At 41.7% G+C, this 12,334-nt stretch overlaps 1 protein-coding gene across 3 annotated transcripts in view; it reads left to right on the top strand.

The window, feature by feature from the left end:
- The first annotated feature begins 359 nt into the window (after window positions 1-359).
- Window positions 360-12,334, top strand: part of Mcoln3 (mucolipin TRP cation channel 3) — a 28,650-nt gene continuing 16,675 nt past the window's right edge. The window contains exons 1-3 of one of the 3 annotated variants that reach the window (XM_070007477.1): window positions 360-491; window positions 3,639-3,868; window positions 7,356-7,523. In XM_070007477.1, the coding sequence (XP_069863578.1) occupies window positions 3,641-3,868; window positions 7,356-7,523 (396 nt within the window). In that variant the 5' untranslated portion in view covers window positions 360-491; window positions 3,639-3,640. Of the gene's footprint in view, window positions 492-603; window positions 704-909; window positions 956-3,638; window positions 3,869-7,355; window positions 7,524-12,334 lie in introns of those variants that run through there. The other 2 variants (XM_070007475.1, XM_070007478.1) reach the window with 2 other exon arrangements.

Here is a 12,334-nt window from a genome sequence, read left to right as displayed (position 1 = left end):
GCCTCTGTTGGGCCAGTGGGCCTCCCCCTGGTCCCCTGCACCCTGGCCGCGCCTTCTCCCGGAGGGCCTGATAGAGGAACTGACCGGCATCTGTAAAGAACAAAAGTTACAGGTCCAAGTCTCCATCGGGTGTTTCTCTTCAGGTTGCTTCGGAGGTTTTCCAGGGCTAGTGGACAGTGCGGGGGATGGTGCGGGCAGGAGCCGGTGGCGGGGCCGGCGCTGGGGACACAGCCGTGCTCCACGGGACAGCACCTGTCCAGCCGGCCGCGGGGGGGCGTGGCCGGGAACCGAGCCGCGGGGGAGGGGCGCGATCCGGGGCGGCGGGACGCGGGGGGGTGGGGGGGGCGGAGGCCCGGCTCCCCTTGGACTCGGCCGGGCCGGCGCCCCAGAGGCTGGCTGAGCCGCGCGGGGTCCCCGAAGCCAGGTCGCCTCCCCGCCGGCTGCCCGCGGTCCCCGGGCCGGGCGCCCCCTCCGCGCGCGCCGAGCCGCAGGTGAGCCGCGCCCGGAGCCGCCCGGAGGCATCAGGTGTCGTGGGAGCCGAGCCCCGCGGCGCTCAGGGCGGGACTGCGATGTCACGAGCCTCGGGTGACACAGCGCGGGAGGGTCGGGCCCCCGGACGTCGGCGCCATGGAGGGCGCGCAGGTGGGAGCCGGGTGCGAGATGCATGTGGTCCGCACAGCCCCCGCCCCGCCGCCCGCCACAGGTCAGTAGCGGCGACGGTGGGCCGGCTGCGGGGCCGGTGGCTGGTCCCCGAGCATCCCCACCCGGAGTAGCCCGGGGCTGGAGCGGCCGAGGGCAGGGGCGCCGTCCCTCCGCCCCGCCCCGGCCGCCACCACCCCGACGACGAGGCCTGCACTCCGGCCCGCAAACGGCCGCCCACAGCCGCGAGTCCTCGGATAGGGTCTTGACGTTGCTGGGCTGGGTGCCGGCTGCTCGGATCGTCCTCTCATTGGAGGTGGGTGGGGTGGGGTGGACCTGGAGGCTGTCGGGAAGCAGGCTTTGATCAGGGCCGCAGACAGCAGCTCACTCCAGGGACAGTGCTCGAGGGCGCAGGCCCTCGGCCCTGCAGACACCCGCCACCTCGATCGGCGCAAAACAAACAAACAAACAAGCCTGAAAGTGGTGTGGGATGAAGTAGGAAATGTCTGCTTGGAGGAAGCAAGTGGCGTTGGGTTGTCAACTGTGAGGCCTGTGCAGTTACCTGTCCATCTTTAGCTTTTCCACAGCTGCGAGTGTGCGTTCTAAGAGCATGATTGATATGGCAGATAGGAGACTCCCGAGGGGCCCTGCGCCCACCCGGCCTTCCCCGGGCCCCTGGGTGGATGGATGTGAAGAATAGCTGCCAATACTCCTTCAGCTGGGGGAGGTGGGGTGGGGGAGAGGCCAGAAAGGCTTCCACTAAGGCGTGTGGCAACTTTAGGAGTCAGTCCTGAATGAAATGAGTTTGCTTCTGGAACGACTTGGTGCTGCCGATGTGCTGAATAAATTAACTGTGGTTGGCTCATTGTCTGTTTGTTGCTGTGGGCTACTGTTACACGATGTGGCTACTTTGTTTAAAGTTTAATTTTCTCCGTTTCAGAATGGAACGTGTTTAATGTGACCTCAGATCTGCAGTTCACAAATATCAACTTCACTATTATGTTGGTATTCATTATTATGAACATAATTTGCTTTAGGTCCCACGGATAAACTTATGTAAATGATGGCTGAAATATTCTACCTTTTAGAAGAAAATAAGATAGCTTTGAGTGACTATCCTAAAAGATTAATGAGTGTTTTTCTCTCCTTATGTTTTTTGACTAAGAATTATTGCCCATATTTTGACATGCATTTTAAACACCAAAACAGAGTTTCTAGTATAATTATTCAATTTTGCATTCACAGTAACGCTATATGGAATATCTCACAATATTGTATGCTTTATTCACTCAGCAATATCATTATTAATCTTTTAATTAATCAAGCATTTAAAACTTTCTCCATGACTAGTTTTATAGCCAATATCGACTTTCAGGAATGTTACTTTGCTGCCAATATTAGGATTCAAATCAAAACATGAGTTTCTAGAATTGGGAAGAGAAATGCACTCAAACTGTGACATGTTAGATATTATATAAACACAGTTTAAGTTCCCTCAAATATAGGTAAAAGTATTTCCCCTCATTTAATACTTTATTATAAAAGCATTGAATTCATCCAGGCTTTCTGTTCTGTATGGAAGGACTCCCTTCTATGGGGAGATTGGGGTATATGATTTTGAATAGATTGCCATAGTCTCAATATTTGTCTGATGGAAAAATCCAAGGATCTCTAGAGTGAGTTCTCTGTCATTTTTTTCCTTTCAAAGAGACAAAAGAAACAATTGGTACAAACTACTTTGAAAATAAAATGTGTTATGTAATTATATGGCCTTCAATGAAAAGTGAATACAAGGGATGGGACTGGCTGGAGACTGGACTGCACTTGCCTGTCCAGCTTCCCTTTAGCAAAACAACAGGTCAGTTCTCCAGGCTCGCTCTGTCACTCACAGAGAATCTTGCTGGCTGTTTAAGAAGTGATTGTGTCTGCTGTGGGGCCGGGGAAAGTGCTTAAGTGAAGCTGTTTGCTTAGTGCTAGATGGTGCAAGACATTTGTTTACAATTTTAAAAATGTATGTATGTATGTATGTATGCATATATGTATGCATGCATGCATGCATGTATGCATGTATGTATTTAGGTGCCTATACTGGGGCTTGAACTCAGGGACCTGTGCTCTTGCTTAGCTTTTTTGCTCAAGGCTGACACTCTACTACTTGAGCCATACCTCTACCTTTGGGTTTTTAGTAGATAATTGTAGGTAAGAGTCTTCAAGACTTTTTTGACCCAGGCTGGCTTTGAACTCTGATGTCAGTTTCCTGAGTAGCAAGGAATACAGGTGTGAGTTATGGCATCCAGGTTTGTTTACAGTTTCATTTGGTGCTTGTCTCAATTATATAAGGGTACACATCATCATTATTATTATTCATATTTTCTCTTTCTTGTATACATTATGCATACATATGGCCTTTTACTAAGAGGAGTAGACTTTGGATTGCTAACTTTCGACTAGGTGAAAATTCATTTTTTTATTTTAATTTTATTTATTTTTTGTCATTCATAGGGCCTGAACTCTGGGCCTGAGCACTGTCCCTCAGCTCTTCAGCTCAAGGCTAGCGCTCTACCACTTGAGCCATAGTACCACTTCCGGCTTTTTTTTGCTTTTATGTGGTGCTGAGGAATCAAACCCTGGGCCTCATGCATGCAAGGCAAGCGTTCTACCACTGAGCCACCTTCCCAGCCCCCCCTTTTTTTATTTTTGTAATTTTTAAAATTGTTATACAGGTTATAGAGGAGTGAGTTACATAAGTCAGGTCAAGAGTACATTTCTTTTTGGACAATGTCACTGAAAATTTCACTTCTTAGTAAAAACAAATTTAAAAAGTGACACTTTACCTTCAATTCTGTAAAGTTTCAAGTGCACTTTAGATCCACTGCAGTGCTATGTGACAGCAGGTCTTTTGTCTGGGCTTCCTCCTGACACCGCTGCCACAGCAAATGATACCAGCTGTGTCCTCTCAATGAGTGGAAATATCGGGTTGTCTATTTTTCTCCCTTTAGAGATGGCAAATCCTGAGGTAGTGATAAGTAGCTGCAGCTCTCACGAAGAGGAAAATCGCTGCACTTTCAACCAGCACACTTCTCCAACCGAGCAACTGCTATTAGAAGACCAGATGAGGCGAAAACTCAAATTTTTTTTCATGAATCCATGTGAGAAGTTCTGGGCTCGAGGTAGAAAACCATGGAAACTTGCTATCCAAATCCTAAAAATTGCCACGGTCACCATCCAGGTAAGCATCTCAGATCAGAGTTTTATAAAAGCCTTGTTAAATTACAAAAAATAGTGGGTAATTCCTCCTCCTCTTCTTCTTCCTCCTCCTCCTTCTTTCTTTCTCTTCTTCCCATTAACTGCATATGTAATAGAGAGCAATAAATAAAGAAAAACAAAATTTAACCATTTTTTCTTTATTACAGTATTTAAGTGAGAATATTTAGTATGAAGAAACTACAGAAATGGGAGTGGAGTTAGTGGAGATTTTTTTTCTTTTTTCTTTTTTTTTTGTTTTCTCACTTTTCATGAAGTTACCATTTTAGTCACCCATTTAATTAGTTTTCAGGAGTAGAAAAAATTAATATTTGGATTCTAATCAAGAGGTATAAAGGAAGGTATCATTTCTAGAAGCTAGCAATCTCCTAACATAGGGAATTTCTTTTCCTCCCTGGTTAGTCCCTTGTGCATTTCTCTCTTTAGAAACTTAACATGTTTCTGCTATAGACAAGCTCTTGGCTTCCCACAGCCCTTGATCATGAGAGCTAGGCAGGGGAGGATACAGAGTTAACACAGAGAACTGATATTAGCTAGTGAGACACAAGATGGTATTGTAGCTGAAAGAGAAATTTTGAGTCTAACTTCCTTAGTTTCTTCCAAAACAATTTTTTTTGTGAAACCATATTTTGTGGCACTTGTACATGTTATTTTAATTTAGGCAGTAATGCAGTTTGAACTAAGGGCCTTCTGTTTGCTAGGCAAGTGCTGTACAGCTTGATCCATACATCCATCATCAGTTATGATGTATTTTTTTTTATGATACTCTTCTGGGTAGAGTAATTATTTCTCATTAGAAGCAAGAGAGCAAAAAGAAAAAAGATTTTAGGAGTGATAATAGTTGTGATTGGGTTTATTTTTATTCACTCTTCATAGTAAAAACATGTATTGGAGAGATTTATAAAGCTAAAACCAAAACAAAACCCTGACATTACTGCTTTTTTCTTTTTTAAAGACAAGGCCTTGCTACATTGCTTGGGCTGACCTGAAATCTGTAGCAATCCTGCTTCAGCTTCACAAGGATTTAGAGTAAGATTACAAGCCTGGCTTGTAATTACAATATGCCTGGCTTGACATTACTAATTTTAATTGAGAAAAAATTCATGTGATTGGTAGGAGCTAATGACATTTCTACACTTATAGAAGGTTAGTGGGTTTCTTGCTGAAGTTTTGAATATTAAAGGTTGCTTTAAAGGGAAAAGACCATTCTGGTCCATTATTTCATTTAATTCTGTCAAGACTGCCCAATCACTTCCATTGGGTAAATAATGGCTCCTTTCATCTAACAGAGGAGGAAAATGGTGTTTATAGTTTTCAGAAAGTCACCTGGCTAGTCAGTGGAAGAATGAAGATCTACGGGGCAGATACACTCCTTTCAATATCACAAACAGGATGTCAGTATCTCACTATAGTTATTTGCCACTTGGAATTGAAACTCTTAGCTTTCAGTGATAATGTGTCACATTCAGAAAAAAAGCCTATCAGGTTGCTTTATATGGAAGAAAAGTCTGCATTGACTAAATATGAATGTTTCTTGCTTAGAATAATAATTAGTACCAGAAGAGAGGAGGGGTGATGAGGGAGAATGACTGTGTAAGTCAAATCAAGGCTCACTGTATCCATATATAAACATGTCTAAAAGAAATTCTCTAGTATAACTAATCAAGGCTAATAAAAATGTAAAAACAAAACAGAAATTAATAGGGATGATGAGTATTTGCTGTGTCAGACTAAATATTTTACAGATGTCATCATGTTCAATTCTTAAATTGGGGATGGTTAGTGGTATCTATTTCACAGACAAGAACACTGAAAATAACCTGCCATGTTAGGAAACTGGAAGGGTAGGGCTGAGATTTACACTCAGATTTATATTAAGACATATTCATAATTCTTGATCCTTTCTAGAGTTCTTCTCCTATAATTACGAAGGTGGCCAATAAGAAAATCAATTGATGGTTTAAACCTATTGGAATTAGCACATAGAAAGTGTTTAGGTAAATTATTAAAAAGAACTTGAAGGGGTCTTATAATATTTCCTTAATCCGTAGCTGAGCAGTCACATATGACATAACGGTAACTTTATCACTGAGCAAATGAGGTGACAGATTATCTTTTTCCTGAGGAAAGGAGTGTTTCTCTTTCTGTTTTTTTTTTTTTGTTGTTGTTGTTGTTTTAACCCTGACTGGCCTAGAAGTCATAATACCCCTACCTCTTCCTGATAAGTGTTAGGATTATAGGTGTGCAACCCACACTATTGAGTCGTTCTATAAATTAGGAGATGTCTACAACACTAATAATGGTAAGTAAGAAGATGTTTACAATAATGTGCACCCTAGTAAAAGTGCTGCTTCTACTACCTGGTCAGTTTCTGAATATGGTCATCCTCTCAGGCAGTCCTTGAGGGCCAGAGCTGATTATCTTCTCATTATCCTCAGTACCTAATTCATGGTTGGCATGTGGGAGGGACTCATGTAATTGAATAACTTGGCAAGGATATCTTTGGGAAATCTTTGGAGGTTTGTTGTTATCAGCTTCAATAGACATAACATCCCTAGCATATCAACTTGTCATTCTATTAGGACTTAAGTGAGGATACTTAGCTTAAAGAGACTCTTCAGAAATGAGACATATAGAGGGTGAAATGGTGTGGGTTCAGGTCATACATTACAAGAGGCAAGTGTGAGAAAGATTACTTTATATTTTTCCTGACCAGACCCTGAATTACTTTTCATAGCATAACAGGATGGATAGAGATTTAATCTATTGGGCCTGGGTTACAATTTTGGCTATATACTTGCTAGGTGTGCCTTGGAAAAAATTACTTAATTTTTGTGGGTCTTTGTGCACTCATTCATAAATTTATAATTGGTAACTGTACTATGGATTTGAGAGAACTATGAAGGAAATTCCTGGAAGAGTATCTAGCATATAGGTGATGTGTTTCTTTCTATTTCCATGTAGGGCATCTCCGCCTCAGCTTGGATTTACCTAAGCCAGAATATGCATTCTAAAGGGGTGATGGGGTAGATAGTGGTTTGGTGGGGGGTGGGGGTGAAAAGAAGATGAAAGAGACAATTGGAGTGCACCAGCTTTGGGTCTGACTGAAAGAGCTAGTGTTACCATTACAATGCTATGAAGTGATCTTATTTTAAATGATTGAGTTTCACACAAAAGTCTGGGGTCAACCCTACATGACTATTAAGGACATATTGAATTCTTACACTTTAATTTAGGGATTCATCGCAAGGATAACTTCTAATTGGGTCTTATTGTCCCTGGCATGGTAATGAGGCCCAGGAAGAAGATTATTCAGCAGCTTCAAGCCTTCTTGTCCTACACAATTCATTGCAGATTCTTCTGTTTACCATTCAAGCCCCTGCACCATTTCCCTCCTCTTTTGCTGTTTAGATTTTTCACCCTCCTGTCATTCCTTTTTTTTCCCTTGTAAGCTGGTCCTTTTTGGACTCAGTAACCAGATGGTGGTAGCTTTCAAGGAAGAAAACACAATAGCCTTCAAGCACCTCTTCCTGAAAGGATACATGGACCGAATGGATGACACGTATGCAGTGTACACACAAAGGGACGTATATGATCAGATCATCTTTGCAGTAAACCAGGTAAATCAAATGTGTGCATTATTTTAGTGCTAGAAGTCGGTGCCTTAGCAAGTGCTGTAGCCCTGAGCTACACCCCATCTTGAGTATGAATACTTGGGAGAAAGAATGGACCTAGGAAATAATAGCAATGGATCTTAATCTAGAAACTGATACTTGAGTATTGAACAGTGAATAATTCTACTTTTCTATTTTACATTTCTATTTTACATTTGGGGTGTTGTGTGTGTGTGTGTGTGTGTGTGTGTGTGTGTGTTGGTACTGGGACTCAAACTCAGAGTGTGGATGCTGTCCCTGAACTTTTTCTCTCAAGGTTGCACTCTATTACTTGAGCCACAGCTCCACTTTCAGCTTTTTTGGTAATTAAATACAGATAAGAGTTTCACAGACATTTTAAACTGGATTTAAACTTCAGTCCTCAAATCTCAGCCTCCTTCCTAAATAGCTAGGATTACAGACGTGAGCCACTGGCACCAACACAATTGATATTTTAAAAATATTGCTAACACACTTTTACAAAACGAGGATTTGAAAAAAGCTTTTCTTTAGTACTGATACAGATGAAAACTTTCAATGCTTCAGTGAAAACAATTGGAGCTAGGAGTTGGCATGGAACATGACCCTGTGTAGAAGTAATCATTACATCTTCAGAGCTTATACTTTCAGAGCTCATAACAAATAATGAGAATAATGGCACAGTTGAGTTTGTATAGCAATCAAGTCCTAAAGGTTCACTTCAAAGTAAGTGAGGCTTTATGTCATACATGACAATTTCATTGTGGTGTTGACTGATAAGCAAGAAATAAGCTAATTTTTTTCATGCCATGAGCCATACTTTTATTTTGAGGTTTTAGTCATTATTTTTGGTTCAAGTAATACTTTTCTCAAGGTCATAAATTTCCCACTTTGTAGGTATTATTGAAATTGCTCTTGAAGCCAGTATTTCTATCCTATCTTAGTTTACAGATATATCTAATATTTTCTGCAACTCTTATTTCACATATAATAATAATTTCCTCTTTCAGGGAAAATCTAGGCAAACTGATATGGTAAACTGTTAAGATCTTTATGGTACCAGGGATTTCAGTTGGCAACGAAGTGAAATAGTAATAGAAATAACATAACTTGCTAAACAGGAAAGTGGAGGTGTGGCTTAAGTGGCAGAGCACCAGCCTTGAACAATAACAGCAACAACAAAATAACAAGCAAGAGCACAAGGCCCTGAGTTCAAGGCCTAGTACCAACACATACATATACAAAAATATTCTCTAATTTGTTTAACAGAATTATGCCCTACAATCTATAGACAGGAAAATATCTTGTTGTAGAAGATATTTAGTTTTGAGTGTTTTGAGTTCCTGTAAAGCTATTCTGAACAGAATTCATAGTTTCTTGGAGGGTGGGGTGGGGGTGGGGAGTGGGCAAGGCAAGCGGTACACAGTCCTCTAAATTCTCAGTCTTCAAAATACTTTCTTTTTGACTTCCAGGTCATTCTGCCAATCAGATCTCCATTTTCTGTACATGTAGAAATTTATGAAGATTCCTTGTATTAGTCTTGTGTGTTCCTGCCGCAATAATAAAATAACTGAGCTAGAGAATTTATAAGCAACAGGAATTTATTTCTTACAGTTCTGTATACTGGGAAGGCTAGGATTAAGAGCTGAAGGCTTAGTGTCATGTATCTTGCTCCTCATTCTTATATGGTAAAAAGGATGCAGAAGCATTAAAAGGTCTAACTTACTTCTAGCCTTTTGTGTATGTATGTGTGCCACTCCTCAGTCTTGAACCCAGGGCCTAGGAACTATCCCTGGGCTTTTTTTACTCAAGGTTGGCGTTCTACCACTTGAGCTACAGCTCCACTTCTTGCTTTTGGATGATTAATTGGAGATAAAGAGTCTCACCAACTTTCCTTCTGAGGCTGGCTTCAAATGGTGATCCTCAGATCTCAGCCTCCTGAGTAGCTAGGAGTTATAGGTGTGGGCCACCAGTGCCTGCCTTTCTGGCCCATTTAGGAGAGCTGCACCCTCATTACTTAATCACTCAACTGAAGTTTTCCCTCAGTATTATCATATTGTAGTTTTAAGTTCCAGCATATGAATTTTGGAAGGGCATAATGCATCTAAACCAGCACTAATACATAAATATATCACTCTAAGAGCTTGGGTAGAGAAATCCTTCCTGTCTCCCAAGCACCATTCAGCATGGTTAGATGAACATTAAAAATATCCTATTCAGATGCTTCATGAACAAACAGAATTTTGTTGTTAATGAGATCCATTATTCTACATTCACTTAGAGAACTGGGCGGCCGGGGGGGGGGGGGGGGAGGGGGAAGGAGAATCTGTTTTCTGTAATACAATGTCTTGGTATTTGAGTTGACAGTCATTTGGGGGAACCGATAAGAGCCTGCCATCTCAGTCATTAGAAGTATTTCTATGATGAATTGGTGAATTAATTATGCTGAAGAGGTAGTCCCATGATGTCATCTAACTGGATAATCACCAGAGCTCATTTGGATGCAAACTGTGATTGTAACAGCATCTCTGTTGGCTTATTTATGCTTCTATATCTTATTTATGCTTCTATATTTTTTTAAGTAAATTTTTTTATTGTGAAAATACCGTACAGAGGGGTTAGTTAGTATAATTTGTGGAGGGGAAGGGAAAAAAACAAATTGTTTAGATAGGGATATAGGTGGACCCATTGCAACAATGAGATGTACAAGACGTTATGTCGAAAGACTTAGCTTTTTATATTTTATATTTCATTTCAGCTTTCAGCTTCTTTCCTTCTTTTTTTTTTTCCAGTCCTGGGCTTGACCTCAGGTTCCTGAGCTTCTTTTGCTCAAGGGTGGCACTCTACCACTTGAGCTACAGCGCCACTTGTCGCTTTTTCTGTGTAAGTGGTACTAAGGACTCAAACGCAGGGCTTCACGCATGCTAGGCAAGCACTCTACCAGAGGCACAGTCCCAGTCCTCAGCTTATTTCTATTTCACTTCTAGGTCATCTTTACTGACTCCTTTTCTTTCCATAAATTTGGGCAATTCTCTAAGATTTGTCTTGGAATCACCCCATTCAAAGCAGCTTTACATTTTCTTCCTATCTGCTTCCAGATGGCTTTGTGTTTCTGGTTAGTTGCTTAGATTTAAAGGCCTCAGGATCTCCCAGGAGTTATTTACTTTACAGTTTAAACACCTTGTATAAGTGGTTGGCTTCCCTTCTTACCCATCTACCTGTCCTACTACTTCTTGTCAGTTTTCTGGGGAATTGGCCTAAGATTATAGATCTTACTATGGACTACTCCTCATGGTATAGACACAGAGATAGATCCGTATACAGTATCTATCCATATATTACATCTCCATCAGTATCCAGCAGCACACTAGTTGACATCTTTATTCTAAAAAAGATACAAAAAATGTTTGTGAATTAGTAAATAAGTTTGAAAGACTCATTTTACCAGCAAATTATAAGGGCCATAAGTAAGAAATCTATAATCAAATAACAACTAATTTTAATTTTATGTAGCCATACCACCTAGCTAAAGGACTTTAATTTGGGTTTTATATTAGCACCCCAAGGATGACCACCTGGGACCCTGAATCAAGTAAAAAACTTATTTCAAGGCAGAGTTGCACAGGTTGGAAAGAACAGGTGCCAAATTAAAACCCCAACCCCACAGAAGTCTTAGCTACAGAAGTGCCCTGTGCAATCTGCCCAGGAGTTCCCTAAGGAACTCACCTTCCAATCATAATCTCTCCTCATATAGCTGTCCTGTAATCCTCTGGCTTGGTCTTTGGGGGTAGTCCTTTAGCTTAACACAGCCCTGCCACATGCCCTAGACCATTCAGTTCACACTTTTGCAAAAGAGCTTTCTAAAACTGCCTAGAAGCTTATTATGTTAATTGCTACCTGCAGCACTAGGTCTCAGATCTTTTACATCTGCAAAAATTTATTTATTTATTTATTTTGTTGGTCATGGGGCTTGAACTCTGGCCCTGGGCACTGTCCCTCAGTGCTTCAGCTCAAGGCTAGTGCTCTACCACTTGAGGTACAGCGCCACTTCTGGTTTTCTGCCTGGGCTGGTTTTGAACCATGATCCTCAGATCTCAGCCTAGGAGCTAGGATTAGCTAGCTAGGATTACAGCGTGAGCCACCAGTGCCCGTCTTATCTGCAAAGCTTAAAAGGTTCACAACACAAGATTCTCCAGTTAGGAGGTTCTGTGTTTCAAGTAACTCTCGCAGGGATTGCCCCACAGATATGGGCCCTATCACCGCTATGATTCTTCCACACATCCTCTGAATGCCTTTCCACATTTGCTTTCTACTACACATTGTACATCCCAGGTGTACTGGTCTACTTGCTGGAAAGCAAAAACTATCTTCAGCTATACATGTAGGGTAACTATGTAGGGCAACTGAAAAGCATTGGCAACTATGTTCCTTACATGCACTGAACCTAGTGTTAGGAATAACTCAGCTGCCCTTCCCAATCTTAATGCTCACAGAATAGCTTCTTGTTGTAATCCTGACAGTCTACCAATTCAATGTACATAGATTAACTGTAGGAATGAAGAGTGACTGTTACAATATAATAACCTTTCGCCTCAAGATTAACAAGTATTTGCTCACCTACCATGTACCCAAAGTGCTGCCATTAGAGCCATAAAACTCAATAAAGTCTCTTTTCTGTGGAGCTGGTGTGCTGATGGGGGAGATGAATTTTGACAGATTGAACCAAAATTGTTTGACATAGGATAGCAATGGATGCTATGAGATAAAATAAAGCAGCATACGGCAGTGGCAGTACCTTC

The sequence above is a fragment of the Dipodomys merriami genome, unplaced genomic scaffold (assembly GCF_024711535.1).
Source record: "Dipodomys merriami isolate MVZ:Mamm:240054 unplaced genomic scaffold, mDipMer1.0.p SCAF_7, whole genome shotgun sequence".
NCBI lineage: Eukaryota > Metazoa > Chordata > Mammalia > Rodentia > Heteromyidae > Dipodomys > Dipodomys merriami.
Note: the sequence above shows the minus strand (reverse complement) of the source record. Positions and strands in the feature narration are given on the sequence as shown.